General features: G+C 65.6%; 1 protein-coding gene across 1 annotated transcript in view; it reads left to right on the top strand.

Annotated features, from left to right (window-relative positions):
* The first annotated feature begins 12852 nt into the window (after positions 1 to 12852).
* SRCIN1 (SRC kinase signaling inhibitor 1) overlaps positions 12853 to 15374 on the top strand; it is a 64203-nt gene continuing 61681 nt past the window's right edge. The window contains exon 1 of the mRNA XM_026072931.1: positions 12853 to 13002. Within this exon, the coding sequence (XP_025928716.1) occupies positions 12853 to 13002 (150 nt within the window). The remainder of the gene's footprint in view (positions 13003 to 15374) is intronic.

Genomic DNA, 15374 nt, shown 5'->3' with positions numbered 1-15374 from the left:
CCGGTGCAGCATCGCCGACGCCCGGGAATCGCTGCTGCCGGAGCTGCCGGCGGGGACTGGGCGTGGGGCTGGGGCGCGCCGGGGCCGCGGGCGCGGAGGCGGCCGCGGATGCGGAGCCGGCGCCTGCGGCGGTTCCCGGCTCTGCGCGGCGGTTGTTGCCGGGGCCGCCGGGCTCCGGGGGCAGCAGGGCGCCGGGGGGGCTCGGGGGCTCACCGAGGCTGCTGCGGCTTTGGGGGCTAAACGGGGTGTTTTGCCGAGCGAAGGGGGCTCGGTGCCGCCAGGCTCTGGGTTCCCCCCCCCCCGCGCCGCGCCGCGCCCGGGGTGGCGGCTGCTCCGGGGGCCGGACGGGCAGGAGCGGGGCGGCGGCGGCCGCTCTCCCACCCGCTCGGCTGCCTTTTGCCTCCCCCCGGGCTGCTGATAAAGCACAAAGCGCCGGCTGAGCCGCCGGGCTGCCGGCCGCCCATCGGGGGATTTTAAGCTTCCTTTAAGGAGGAGGAAAAAATCTGCCACATCCCAGGCTGGACTCAGGTTTGGGGGGAGGAGGGGGGACTAAAAATAACTCCAAATGCCGCCTGCCCCCCCCGGCCCACTCGGCTGCCCTGCTCTGAAGCGCGGCCGCTTCACTCCCCGCACGGCCAGGGGTGACGGGGGACCGGGCCCCCCACAGGGATGCGTGCACCGGGATGTGGGTGTGTGCACCGGGGTGCAGGTGCGTGCATCAGGGTGCGTGCACCAGGGGGTGGGTGCGTGCACCGGGGTGTGGGTGTGTGTGCAGGTGCGTGCATCAGGGTGCGTGCACCAGGGGGTGGGTGCGTGCACCGGGGTGTGGGTGTGTGCACCTGGGTGCAGGTGCTGTGCGTGTGCAGCATGCCGTGGCCGACCGCCCCGTCGGTGTGCTGGGGCCGCGTGCCGGGGCCACGTTGTGTTGCGGGCGGCGAGGGCGGCGCTGCCCACCGGCGAAGGTCCCTTTGTCTCCCTTCGCCGCGGACGTCGCCGGCGCTCACCCGGCTTCGCCCCAGCTTTTCCCTCTATTGTTCTCTCGGATTTGGCCCCGGTGGGGCGAGACGGGCTGGGACGCCGCGGGGCTTCGACGCCTGTGCCCGCCGGCACCCAGCACCAGGGCAAGTTGGTTTCGTGGGTGCTTCACCCTGGGAAAATGCCCCTGGGGAGCAGCACGCGTTTGCGGGCATCTCTTGGGGTGTGGGAGGGATTTTGCTGGGCAGGGAGGAGGGGACGGCGTGGGGGGCATCGCGGCTGGAGGCCACCGCCAGCCCAGCCAGCTCTCGCTTAAGGATGGGGTAGGAGGAGAGCCGTCTTTTTGGCTGGTCCTGCTTCTCTCCCAGCGCCGTACGGGGTGGGGATGCCCCTGCCCTGCCGTCAGCTGTGTCAGTCCTGGGGACCCCAAACTGGCAGAAATATTGGCATTAGTTTTCCCGACCTCTGTGACGCCCAGTCCAGCTGCCCGGATGACCTCAGGGCACAGCGTGCTCTGTCCTGCCCCATGGTGCAGCGGTCCCCTGCCCCACCGCACAGGGGTCCCCTGCCCCACGGCACGCCCGGCCCCAGCTCCAGGGCAGAGCCCCCGTCGGAGCGGGCCAGACCCACGTGACGGTTGCCGCCCCAGCAGCGGCTCTTCCCTCATTTTAATGAGGAATGCATTTTCCATGTGCTAATTGTTTCCCACCAGCCTGCCCCCGATGCCGCCAGCCGCGCGCCTTCGGAAATGGCTCCGCGCTCTCCCGCCGACGGGCTCCCCGTCCCCAAGGGAGGAGCCCGGGGGCTGCAAACTGCCTCGGGGGCCGAGGAGGAGGGTGGCGAAAGCAAGGGGGGAGCCGCCGGCCCGGCCCTCGCAGGGCTGCCCAAGGGCCGGTGCCTTTGTGCACAGGGATCTTTATTCGTTGCCAGGAGCCCACGAGCCCTCCCCTTCCTCCGGGCCGGCGAGGGAGGGATGCTCGCCAGGGAGGGATGCTCGCAAGGGAGGATGCTTGGATACTCGCCCCCCTGTCGTTTTGTCTTGCTCGCGGCTCGCGTCTCCTCCCTGGGGACGGCGGCCAGCAGCGCGGGTGGCCCCGACCACGCGGGTGACGCTGAGACCCGGCGTGGCGTTAGCGTCGGCTCGGCATCGTGCCCGGGCTCCCTGCGCGACCTTGGGCAAGTCGCTTAGCTCCCCTGTGCCTTGCTTTTTTTCTTTTTCTGGAAAAGGTGGATAAAGCTGTGGTCCCAGGCAGGAGGAGGGAGGGCTGGTCCCTCCACATCGTCCTCGCTCCCTCTTCCCGTGCCAGCGTCGTCCCGCAGCAGAGGCCCGGGCTGAGCGGAAACGCCCGCTCCCGCACCCCCGTTCTTTCCCCCCGCAAATTCCCTGTGCTGCCACCACGGGGTTTAATTATAGGGACTGATTCTCCGCCATGCATCAATCTCCTCCACGCAGCCCCGCTCCCGCGGCCTCTGCACCCCGGTGACGCCACCCTGGCGCAGGAGCATCCCACTCCGCAGCATCCCAAGGGCCCGGCCTGGCTGGGCCCGGCCCGGGATCAGGGTCGGAGGCAAATGGCGCGGGGTCCCCAGGGTGCTGCGGTCCCTGTTGCTGCTATCGCGTTTGCAGGCGCGTGCATGCGTCGGGGAGGGAGGCTGCAGGCCGGCGCGGCGGACGCAGAAGGGAGGTGGGAAGATGGCAGGTGGGCAGGAGAGGCGGTGGGGAGGCGTGAGCAAGCCGGAGGCTCCCTTCTGTGCCAGCGCCGCGTCCGCGGAGTTCTCCTGTCCCCGGGGCTTTGCTCGGCCGGCTCCTTTCCGGCAGCTGTGGTCACGGTTTGCTGCTGTTGTTATTATCGTTAAATCACCCCTGGGCTGGGGGAGATGCAAGTCGCTCGGCCCGGCTTTCCCGGGACCGGTGGGAGAGCCGCAGGGAGAGCCCGGCCGCTGCGGCAGGCACGGCCCGCCTCGGCCAGCCCCTGCCGCTGCCGGGTTGGGCAGCGCTCCGGGCCCCCGCCGCAGCGCTTTCCCCCCGGGGCGTCGCACACGCGCCCCCCCGGAGCCCCGAGCATCCCGCCTTCGGAGTCCCCCTCCATCCGCTTTGCCCAGGGCCATGGGGATGCTCTCGCTTGCTCCCGGCGTTCCCAGCCGAGCACCGGGCCCAGCTCTGCCACGGCACCCCATCATTCCCGCACCGCGGCAGCACGCACGGCTGCACCGGAGAGCCCGGAATGGGGGCTCCATCCCCAGCAGCGGCAGCACCGCCCCACGCTCCGGGGCCATCCCGACTCGTCCCGGCGCAGGGCGGCAGCAGGGCGGCAGAGCGCCCGCTGTCGCCCATCGGCTGCCTCGCTCCCCGCCGAAGGCCTCGCCGCCGGGCTGCAGGTGCGCCACGGCGCCGAGAGGCTCTCGGCGAAGGAGCCTCAGCGCTTGCTAAAAAATTACTGATTTGCTCCTCGCCGCCCAATGGGGATAATAAAACTTTGCTGTCAGCTGTTTTTATTTTTTTCCCCCCTCCCCCTGCTTGGTTTCCACTTTCAGAATAAATGCAAATGAAGATTCATTTTTAAAAAAAAATTCATCTCAACCAGAAGGGCTGATGGAGAGGGCTGGGAGGGGGCGGGAGGAGGGGAAGGAGGGGGAAGGCGCTTGTGGTTTGTTTGTTTTTTTCCCCGATGCTGAGATGTTCTGCTTGCGAGGGGAGCAGGGCAAAGGCAGAGGATGCATCCAAGCTTCCAGCGCGGCTGAGAGCTCCAGGCTGGGAAATCCAGCATCTGCACTGCGCCCAAACCGGGCACCAGTGCGGCAGCACGACTGGCAGAGGAGAGCAAAGAGAAGCTGCCTCCTCTCCGGGCGCCGTGCCACCGTCCCGCTCGTGTTGTCTCGTGCTGTCGCAGCGCTCGGCCCCTAAACCCCAAAGAAGCATCCCGAGGGCACAGCGTCCTGTCTTGAAGCCAGCGCTGAGGCTTTCGGGCCGGCGGCTTCCAGGGTTCCCCCCGTCGCCCCTTCCCCAAGGTGCTGGCTGCTCTCCGCGCGGGAGCACCCGGGCGTTAGGGGTGTCAGGGTCTCCTGGCCGGGCGTCGTGACGTGGCTCTCGTTAACTGGCCTAATTACCCCCAGCGATACCCAAGGTGGCGAAGGGCGGCCATGACCCCTCCATGCAGCACCGCGACTCCTAGGGAGACGCTTTGGAATAGCAGATGTGGCTTTCGCCTCAGTTGTTGCGGCTTCCTTTTTAACGGGGGATTTGGGGCTGAAACGGGACCAAATGCAGCACGGCAGGAAAATCGGATGCTTTCGCTGGCATGGAGCCGGCAGGTCCGCACGCCGCGGCGGTGCTGGGGGTGGCACGGGGCAGCGGGGACAGGACGAGACGCCTTCCCCTTGCGGCCCCCCCCCCGTCCTCCCCAGCCCCGGTTCCTTGCAGCCAGGGAGGAGGGAGGACGAGGGGGCCGCGTTCGGTGTCCTGCCCTGGCGCTGGCTGCCAGCCGGACACCCGGCACGTCGCCGCCGGCAGTGCACCTTTTTCAAGCCCTGACATGTTTCAGGAGCCAAATTCCCGCAGCACTTCTGTGCCTAGATCAGGTGCTTCTTGCGAGCGTCACCTGTACCCGGGCTCGGCGGCACTAACGGCGCTTCCTTGCCACATCCCTGCTGGTGCTTAGCCACCCGGCTCGCTCCCGCGCCCCGCGTCCAGCAGGGTCCGGGTATTTTTGGGTGCTGTGCTGGAGCAAGTTGCATGCTCCCGCTCCAGCTGCCGAGCGCCGGGGCCGGCTGGACGCGCTCCCAACCTTGCAAAAGGGCAGGAGTTGTGCAGCTCTTCCCGAATCCGCCCTCGCTCGCTGCTGTCTCCGCAGGCTGCAGCCGAGGCTAGAAATCCCGTCCATCTGGCAGAGGCGAGGAGGCAGCGCGGCCGCGCCGAGTGACACAGTAATCGGGTGTGAAACAACCACCTGTCAGTCGACTTCGCTTGTGCGGCTGCCATGGCGCTTGGCAAGGGCAGCGCTGGAGAGGGATAAACTCCCGCTCCCGTGTTATTTGGAGGGATGCTGTCATGGCACTCGGGGTTTTTATTTGGCTCAGTGGTTTTATGTTAATGAGCCAGCTCTCTTCGCTCTCGGAAAAGAGAAGGGAAAAAGTGTCACTTTGGATCTTCATGCATGGAAAAATACAGCACCTCCCTCCTGCAATTAGAGCTGGAGCTCCAGGAATGTGTGCTGCGCGGCGGCCGTGGGCACGGAGCGGCGGCAGCGGCGGCGGCAGGCGCCCGCTCGCTCTCCGCTGCAACAGGCGGCCCCGGCGGTGCCTGAGGCCTGCGGGACCTGTCTCGTTTCAGGAGGATTAATGATCCCGGCGTGATTCGGAAAGCATTATATGGCTCATTAAAACCACATTGCCCAGACCAAGCGGAGCGGGGCCACGTTCCCGCCAGCCCGGCCTGCCGCCCCGCGGTGTCGCCCTGCCGAGGCCGAAGGCTGAGCGCGCGGCGGGCAGGAGAGCGCCGCGGGGCATGCCCGGAGCGTGCACCCGGAGCAGCTCTCCTCCCTCCTCCAGCTGCTTTTGGGAGCGTTGGGAGGGTCCGGCCGGGCGCTGCATCCCCTAGGGTGTCCTGCTGGCGCGGAGGCGAGGGCACGCTTTGGGGACGGGATGGGACGGGAGGGCGGTGCACAGGCTGCAGACGGAGCCAGCACCCGGCGGGACCCGCCGGCTCTGGGCATCCCCTGCTGTGCTGGGAGCTGCCGAGCCCGGAGCACCCGGGCGAGCACGGGAACGTCCCAGGAGCCTCCACTCCCCAAAGGGGACCTGATTCCCGGGGCTCGGCCAGGCGAAGGGGACGAGCGATGCCTCCTTCCCCCCCCTCCCCGGCTCCGTTTCTCCCTCCTCCCTTCCCACCCGCCGCCTCCTTTCAGCTGCATCCGTGGCGGGGGGGGGCGCTCAGAGAGGGAGCGCGGTTTGGGGTTTTCCAGCCCTTTCCTCACGCGCTGCGCTGCGCGAGGAGCGAAGCCGCTCAAGGACGCTCAAGGACGCTGCGATGGAGCAGCCCCGGCTCCTCGCCTCCGCCTGCGCCGCGCGGCGTGCCGGGCCGGGGCTGCCGCCGGAGTGCTGAGCCCGTGGGAGCAAGGCGGCCCGGCAAGGGGCTGGCGCTCCGTGCCCCGGCGCGGCCAGGCCTTGAGCCGAGCTGCCATTTAGCATCTCCGGCAAAATAACTCCGGAAAGGTTACGGTGCTCAGTAGATGATAATGAGGCTCCTCAGCTCGGCGGAAAGGGCAGCCGCTGGCGCCCCGCCGGCCACGGCGAAGCCGAGCTGTGCGTGGGGGCTGGCGTTTGCCCGGGGTCACTCAGGGCAAATCCAAGAGCGAAGATCCGGGGCCTTTTCCTTCCCCACCAACACCTAGGGATGAGCTCGGAGAACTCAGTCTCTTTTTTTCCCTGGAAAATTTTGTGCAAGGAGAACCGCGTTTGGCCCGTCCTTTTGCTAGCTCGTGCTAGCAAAGCGCTGTTTTGTCACTCCGGGTCATTGCAAGGCAGGGGAGAGCAAGGGCGCCTTGCAGATAGGCCCTTTTTTTGGGAGCCTCAGCATCCCTGCCCTGCGGGGGGTCCGGCAGGTCATCCTCTGCCTCCGGCCCCGTTCCCGCGTGCACACAGGCCGCCGGGGCCGGCTGCGTCTCCGGGCCCACGTGAGCCCGTAGTCGAGCCCCAGCCTCGCTGGGTGCAACCGCAATGAACGGCGACACGTTCGCTCCAGCACATCTCCTGGCGCGTTACAAAACATGCCATAAATAATTAAACCTGAGCTACAATTATCAAAACGAACGAATAAAGCGCCTTTAGGACAGATTTTCTGCTTTTATTTCATGCTTCTTGTTTCTTTCCTGTAATATTTTTAAGATTATTTCCTCGCTCTCAGCGTGAAATCCGTCCGTGAACTGCGAGTCTTTGCATTCGCACCCTGAACCGCAGGGACTTGCGCGACGGCGCAGCAGGGGCTGGTGCTGCAAACCCAAATCCCCCCCGTTTTCGGAGGCCAAAACCCCACCGTGGTGCGGGCTGGACCCCTGGGGCAGCGAGGACATGGAGCAGCGCCGGGCGCGTGGGGAAGGACATCCGTTGGGGGTGCTGCTCGCTGCCGGGGCTTTGGAGCCAGGGTTTGCTGCCGTGGGCTTCCCAAACGGCAGGAAGGTCCAGCTTGAATGTTCTCCTGAAAAAAAAGGCTAAGCCCATCTAATTTGGCTCGCCGTTGCCCTTCCATGCTCATAATCCCTGTTTGCTGTGTACAACGGGCCGGTCGCTCTCGCCGCGTTCCCGCGCCTCTCGGTATCGCGCAGCACTGCCGTGCCGGCGCGCCGCGAGCTCCCGGCTGGACATGTGCCGCCGCGGGTTGCAGCCCGCCCGCCTGCCCGCCATGCGGGGTGTTTTGGGGTTGCTCCGCGGCGCCCGGCGCGGTTCAGGCACCTGCTGCCTCCCTGCCCCGGGCACGCGGGAGCCCGAGGCCCTGGGTGGCCGCGCTGCGTTTCGCTCGCGGGCGCTTCCTCCCGCTGCGCTTTTCTTTCAGATTTATCGTGTGTGTGTGTTTGCTCTGATTTATTTGTTTCCTCCCCTCCATCCCTGGCACGCTCCTCCGTCCGGATCGTGTTCATTCACGAATCTCCTCCTTTCCTGTCCTCAACCAGGGCTCGATCGCCTTGCAGGAGGGAAGAAGCCAGGACTCTGTTCCCTCTGTTTAAAGTCACCAGGTCAGTACCGGGGCCGGGGCGAGCAGCGGCCCCTGCCCACCCCGCTCCCTCCGTGTTCAACGTCGGCTCCTTCCCCGCGCGTCGGCGATTCAGCCGCTAAATCAGCCCCCTCGCAGGGGAGGGAGGAGGAAGCCGCTGGGCTCGGGATGGCGCCTGCGGCCGGAGGCGCCGGCTCGCTGCCCCCGGCAAGCGCTGCGGCTTGCAAGGTTTGGGGGCTCCCTTAGGGGACGGGGAGGGGGAACTTCGCAGGGGAGGAAGAGCGATAGCTTGGCTCCCCGGGGTCGAGGCGAAGAGGCAGCAGCCGGGTCTAGGAGCCGGCTGTGCCAGCGTGGAAAGCTTAAAAAAGCGGCGCGAGGGGGGATGTGGAGGAATGTGCTCAGCAGCCGCCCCTGCCGGGGCTGTCGCGGTAACAGATTTCACTGCCGTGGCATCTGCCGGCCTCTAACGGGCTGCGCGATCCCGTTGCGAGGGACGGCGCCGGCGTTTCGGCATTTCTTCTTGGGGAGACCACGGATCAGGGTGGCAGCCCCCGGGGAAATCACCCCCGGAGCAGCGGTAGCGGTCGCCCAAACCTGGATGCTCAGAAAATCGCCACTTCCGAGTTCCCTGTGACCCCCTTACCCGGGAGCCGCCGGATCCCCGGGAGCGCGGAGGGGCCACCGAGCCCCCCCCGGCCCCGGCTCCTTCTGCTTTAGGGTATTTATCCGGGGCTTTAGCTGGTGGATTTTCTCTGCTGGTGCCAGGTGAGGGTAAGGGGAGCTGCCCTAGCGCGTCTGTCCGTCTGTCTTAAGGGATGTGCATTGCTGCCATGCAGCCGGTGTGCCGGCTCCAGCAGCGTTCGGCCGTGCCGTGCCTGGCGGGAGGCCTGGAGGAGGAGGAAGTGGAGCTTGTAATGCGTGGGGTGTGCCGGGCCTCCTTGCAGCGGAGCCTGCTCCGTGGAAAACCCAGGCAGCGGAACAGCGCGCTGCAATTCAATCGCGTTTCCTGCAAACGGCTCGTCGGCTCGTAATGAGCACGTTACCCTGAAACGGGAGCGGGGAAGCGAGATGCGGGCAGCGGCCCGTGGCTGCTCCGAGCATGCACCCGGGGCCCTGCCGGGGCGCTGAGCTCCATTCTAGCTCGTTTGCTGCCCCAGAATCACCCGTGCAATTACCTTCCCGGCTCCAAGAGGCGCGCGCTCGCCCCGCCGCCGCCGAGCAGGCTGCAGGCCGTTGCCTCGGGTCTGCGCCGGAGCTAGTGCTCCTGGTGCTCCATCGCTACCGCTGCTTGCAAGAGTTAAGGGCTGGCTCGTCCGCCGCCTGCCTGGACCTTGCATCGCACCCGTCCCTCACGGTTTTGTCACCCAGCCCGTGCTCGTGGTCTCCCACCTGGGATGACACCTGCGGCGCAGGGCATCGTCCCTGGAGCAGTGCTTTCACTCTCCTCCCCTCCTGCCTCGTGTCATCCGTAGCAGTGACTCCAGGGATGAGACTGGCTTGGTGTACGTGCGGATCCCAGAACAACCCCGCGCTGGTGTCACCTCTGTGCCTTAACTTGCCCCAAGAGAGTCTCCCCCGACCGGTCTGCCCGGGTTTCCCGGGGCAGCTGCTGCAGGTACGGCTGCCATGCAAATAGTGAGAATAACTCAGATGCACTTTGGGTTTTTTTTTTAAGGCCAGAAAAGACCCTTCTGGTCACCCCGTTTGACCTCTCGCCTGCCGCAGGCCGTAAAGTCTCGCAAAGCGATTCTTGCGTGGAGACCGCAGCTCCGGAGCGTCTCTCTTGGCCGGGCGTCCTGGGCTGGGGAGCAGCGGAGAGCCGCCAGCCGGCAGCGGGCTGCTCCGGCCCCGCCAGGCGCCTTCGCCTCTCCCTCGCCTGCGCTTCCGACGCTTCGGCTTTCAGCTCTCAGATCTCGTCCTGCCTTTGTCTGAGCAGGATTAAAGAGCCCCTGCTCTCCGCAACGGCGTCCTCGCCGAGGCGAATGCGTAGACGGCTCTAAGGTCATCCTGTAGCAGCGTAACGATGCCCGTTAATGAGCTTGTCTCGCCAAAATAACAGGGGGGTTCTGACCCCTTCCAAAAGTCTGCTAGCGCCTGGTGAGGCTGAGGGAGCTGCTGCTCCGGGAAGCAGCGGAAATCGGAGCCGCTCTTTCATCCCATTGGGAGTTTTGGCAGCGGCCGTGGACGGGAGTCGTGCGGACGCGTAGGAAAGGGGCAAGGGGCTCGCGCCGGCCCCGCGTCCCTGGGAACGGCCTGTTCCCGTCCGATGCTCTGGGAATCCCGCTCCGCTTTCCCCTTGCCAGTGCTCCCCGAGTCGGGGCCTTAAAGCAGCCCGAGCTGTGCCAATGCCTCCCCCCCCCCGGGCAGCCCAAGGAGGAATAATTCACAGAGTCAACAGCTTTGCAATATCGCTGCGCTTCCACTCAATTTTCAGTGCGCTCGTTTGCCTTTTAATTAAAATTATTGCTTCTCCCCTCCATGCATGCAACCCCCCCCCCCTTCCAAAATCAGCACGCCGCCAGCCAGCAGCCTGCCTCCCCCTCCTCCTCCTCCTCCTCGCTGCCGGAGCTGCCCGACCGCAGGCTCCTCCTAGGCTGGAGCCTCTCCGGCTTTTGCCCCTTTTCCCATGGCGAAGCGATTGCAGCTCGGGCTTGCTGGCAGCCAGGGATGTTCTCGCCTCCGATTCCCTGTCCGTGTTATTAAAAGGAATCTAATGATAATAGATGCACCGCGCTCCTTTACTGATGTAAATCAGGGCAGATTCCCGAAGCAAGCGGAGCCACGGGGATTTGCACCGGGCGAAGTCCCGGCTCGTTTCGCCCGTGGCTGGGCAGCATCACCGGGCCCGGGGGCCGACAGGGTGCCCCGAGCCCCGTGCGCCGCTGCCGGGCCCGCGCTGCCGGGTGGGTACGTGCGTGCAGGCTCTTCGTTCCTCCCTGCTGGTTTTGATTGCATTATTTTTAACGGTCTAGCGCAGCCAGGCTGAACCCGTGATGCATCCGGCTGGTACGTGCGTGCTCCTCGCTGCTATTTTAGTGGTGCCACCTCTTACCTATTGCGAGAGAGTCAAAGGCCAGCAGCGGGGGGGGGTTTGCAGCTGAGTGAGGATGAGACGGAGGCTGCCCGAAATGCACCTTCTGCACCCAGTGTCGGTGCAATCCCAGGTGCAAACCGGGCAGGTGCGGAAGCAGCCTCCCGCCCGCGGGCTGGGGGCTTGGCTGCCGCGAGAGGCTCAAGCGGCGTGCGGAGCGGAGCCGCCCTGGCTGCGCTGCTGGCTGCGGATGGGTTTTTTTTCTTTTTTCCCACCCCCTCCTGGAGCCACCCTTTGGAAAGGATGGAGAGGATGGAGCGGGACGCGGACCCGCCGCTTCGCCCTCCGTCGCCAGCTGCTCTCGGCTTAGGCGGAGGCTGCCCCCAACTCGGGCGAAGGTATTAACGCCTTCCGTGTCGCCCAGGGCCGGTAATTCACATCGCGAGAACCGATAAATGGGAATGATTCAGAACCGTTTAGCGGCTTCTGCTCGGGAAGAGAGAGACCAGGACCTCAATTAAGCTATTTGTAAATTGTTAATTTAAGCATTTCACTCAGATGCCTTAAATTGTTCCCTCCCGCAGCTTACAAATGGGTAAAGAGCACAGAAATATAAATGGAGCGGTGGGGAAATGCCATTTAGTTACCGTTTTCGGCAGAGGTAATAGCACTGTAGCTAACAGCGCTTTGATTTAAATCAGGGGAAACGAGGGCATTCTTTAACGCCGGAGCAGCTCGGGGGCCGCGCGGCCGAAACGCCCCGGCCCCCTCCCTGACGGCCACGGTGCCACCTCCGGATGCCCCATCCGGAGGGGCGCTGGGGCTCTCCCGGACGGCTGGCCCACACCGGTGCTGCTCCGCGGGGAGGGTTTGGGGCAAGGTACCGCTTTGCTTTTATCCTAAAACTATTGCTATCCTCCTTCTGGACGTGGGCAAACACGACCTTTGCAACTCCCTCTCTTCCAGGCAATATTCCCCGTTTTTCCTTTTCTCTGGCCCATGGGAGCCTGGGTACTTCTGTCTCCCCGTTCATCGGCCCCTCCGTCACCTCCGAAAGGCGGCGGGTCGCGTCGGCTAGCGTTTGCCCCCGGCCCACTGCTGCTGCAGGATTGGGACAGCAGCGGCAGGACGGAGGAAGCATCCCTGTCTCTGGGCAGGCGGATGCTCCGGAGTCCATCCCAGCGCATCCTGGGACTGCCGTCCCGGAGCAGATTGGCTTGGGGGAGTCTGGCAGAGCCAGTAAGCACAGAAAAGCTATTTTTAACGCAAGAAGGGGGCATCTGCGGCGCGCTCCGATGCTCCGCGGCGCCAGAAGCAGAAGCAGCTGCTTCCCCGCGTCTCCGCTCGGCAAGTGAGCAAAGGAAAAGCGAGCGCGACGGGGCTTGGCCCGCTGCCGCGGCGCGGGCTGGGAGCCGTGCTGCTGCTGCTGGCGCCGGCGCCGGGCCGGGCACGGCACGCGTCGCCTCGGCAGCTCGGGGCCGCGCCGCGGCAGCAGGTGCCGCCCGGATGACGCCGCCAGCGAAGGGAGCGGAGCGGAGCGGGGGCCGCGTGCCGAGCACGTGCCGCCGGGTGCCGGGTGCCGGCCGGGGCATGCGGTGGCTTGCGACGGCCCCGGCCAGATGTTGCCTCCGTCCCAGCGCCTCGCAGCGGCGGCTTAGCCCTGCCGCCTCTGCTGCCCGGGGCCCTTCCCTCCGCTCCTCCAAGAGCCTCCATGTCTCCGGAGCCAGCGTGACACCACCACCTCCTTGCCCGGGTTTAAGGAGTATTTATTACCCGAGAGCTTATCAGCCATCAGCTGGCTGAGTTTAATAAGAAATCACGCTCCCCTGCCCTTCAACCGTGGAAATGCATTTAGCCATGTGATGCCAAGAGGTCTCCGATGGACTTTTTTTTTCTTTTTTTGTGTATTCTGGCTTCCTGCCTGTTTCCGATAGTCGCAGGTGCTTGTGCCGTACAGTGCAACCGCAGGCCACCGTGGTGGAAAGGGCCTCTCTGCGCCCTGGCGCGCTCGGGCGGGCGCTGCAGCAAAACCCTCCTTCTCTGGGGCACTTTTTGCAGGACCCAGGGGTTGGGGAATCCTGCACTGCCGGACGCGGCAGGTCCTGGAGCACGGGAGCTCCGCTTCGCTGCGTGCTCCCGAATGGCGTCGCCCGCCCCAGCGGTGCGGCGCTCGATTAGCCCCCCGTATCGGGTCATTTTAACGGCATATAATGGAGCTACTGTGTCCGAGCCGAGCGTGAAAGCGGCTGCAGTGCCGGCGGATGACTGGGTCAGTGTTCGCCAGGCCATGGTGAGCCGTGGCGCCGCGCCGGAGCCTGGCTTCATTGTGCCGTGCAGGGACACTGGGAGAAGTATTCTCGCCTCCGAAGGGCTCACGGATTCAATGGGGACGGGGAGAGGTGGCACAGGAGAACCGGCTCGCCCCGCGGAGGGACGTGATGCCCGGACCAGGGCTCCCCCCCGTGCGGCCGGTGGCACGGTGCTGCTGGAGAGGCTCTTTGGGCGGACGCGGAGAGCAAAACCGTGTCCGGCACCGCAGGTGTAAATGCAGGAATGTTGCCCTGACGTCTTAGCGGCTTTTACCAGCTTCCCACCGGGATTTGTGCTGTCGGCATGTAGCTCCTCGGCTGAGCGGGTCGCAGGGCTGGCGAGGGCGAAGTGTCGCTTCCCCGGCACCGCCAGGGCATCGGAAACGGGGAGAGCACCGGAGGAGCCGGCAGTGGGTTTGCAGGCAGGCCCTCCAGAGCGGTGCTCAAACGGCAATGATGCAGCGATGATTATTTACTCCTCCTCGGCAGAGCGATCGGAATTGAAAGGTCACCCCATGCTCTCGCCCTCCGCATCGCGGCGGTGGCCAGGGTTGCTGGAGGGAGCCAGGTTTTAGGCATCAGCAGGAGGAACGATTAGTCACTGCCGGCAGCAATCGCGTTGGCTTTTCCAGCTTGGCATCCTCCCATCGCTAAACCCTCCTTGGGCCCCCAAACCTCTGGCTTCGGCCCCCGGCAGAGATGAGAGCGTCTCCCTGATCAGCTCCTCTGCGGCGAGGGTTAAAGCAGGGCTAGGACGGTTCGCACCTGCTGCCTCTCCGGTGCCGGAGGGCTGAGCACACGTCCCAGCCCTGCCACTGACCTGCCGCTTGCCCTTGGTCATGTCTCCTCGCCTCCCACCTGCATTCAAGTCCCTGGCAAGGATGCAGGGCCGGGAGCTCCACGCTGCCGCCTCTCTCCCCTCTTGCCCTGTCTCCGATGCCGCAAAAGGGAGCAGAAAAGAGGGAAGACTGAGACGGAGGCGGAGTGGGCGCGGGAACGGGCGGGCGCCGGAGCCGAGCGCCACGGGCAGGCGAGCAGTTTCCCGCGAAACCAGCCTATTGCACAGGCTTCCGTGGAGCCGATCAGCAAAGTGCCCTTTGGTGGGTCTTAACTCTGTGCAAATTGGGTTTTTCAGAGAGATGCTGAGGCCACAGGGTTTTTTCAGCTGGATATTGAATACTTTTGGCAGGTAGAAAATTCAGCGCTCGACTCTTCCTTGGTTCCGGCCGGGGGGACCTCAGGGAGGAGGGAAGGAGGGATGGGAGCTGGAGAGGTGCCGGCAGGGAGAGGAGGAACCGCCGTCCCCCGAATGCTGGCTGGGAAAGCCGGAACGGCAGCCGGCTCGGGCAGGAAGCCGCCCCGCCGCGCAGCGTCCCGCGGCAGCCGGCCCGGCACACGGGGAGCCGGGCGCCGTGGTGGCCGCGGGCGTGGAGCAGAGCAGGCGCGGGGATGTGCAGTGGCGGCTGGCGCCCGGCCCATGTGATCTGTTTGAGGGGGCACAGTGACATTTCAAGAAGGGGAAAAAAAAACAAAAAAAACCCCAGAGACACATGGGGAGCTTTGAAACGCCCGAGCCAGCAAAAGAGAGCAGGAGCGGCAGACGTGCGCCGCGCCAAGGGATAAAGCTGGGCGGGGGGAAGCTCCCGGAGCAGGGAGAGGATGTGAGCATCCCAGCTCAGAGCCGGGAGCAGGCGATGGCCCCCAGCAAAGGAGCCGGGGCCGCGCTCGGCAGCCGTGGAGACAGCGGCAGAGCCGCCGGCATCGGCACGCCGGCGCTCGCCCCTCGCTAGCTCAGCAGCGGGACCCGGCGCGGGGCGAGTGCGGGGCTCAGTGCTGCCGCGTCCCTGCGCCGCCGTCACTGCCGCTCCGGCCCCGGGCTCAGCGCCCACCGGTGCCCACGCGCCCGCTTCCCGGAGGTCGGTGCCCGTGCAGCCAGGTCGGTAGCAGTGCACCTCTCGCGATGCATACATGTTTAATAATGAACCGAGTCTGCATTTAATTAACATAAGCAGCTAATGCGACTCGATGCGTCTCCTTAGATTTAACTTGACAGAGACGGCGTGTTGCTTTAAATGCCGAGTGATTAGTAAAACCGTATTTAATTTGGCTTAAGCGTGTGCGATGAGGCGCATGTGTTTGTCGCGCAGATCCCAGCAGCTTGCTGCGAGCGGGCTCGGGGCGCCCGCTCCTCCGGCCGGCCACGGCCATGCTTCCCCACCGGGTGCTGCCGGCCCCGGGCGCCTCGCCGGGAGCAGCGCGGAGCCCCCGCCAGCCGCCCCGCTGCCGCCTGACGCCACCGCTGCTGCTGGGTACGGACCGGGGGGCGCGTCGGGGGCCCGGGGAGCTCCCCCCT

Source organism: Apteryx rowi, unplaced genomic scaffold (assembly GCF_003343035.1).
Source record: "Apteryx rowi isolate R43461 unplaced genomic scaffold, aptRow1 scaffold_354, whole genome shotgun sequence".
Classification (NCBI taxonomy): Eukaryota; Metazoa; Chordata; class Aves; order Apterygiformes; family Apterygidae; genus Apteryx; species Apteryx rowi.
The sequence above is the reverse complement of the archived record's forward strand: the minus strand, read 5'-3'. Positions and strand labels throughout refer to the sequence as shown.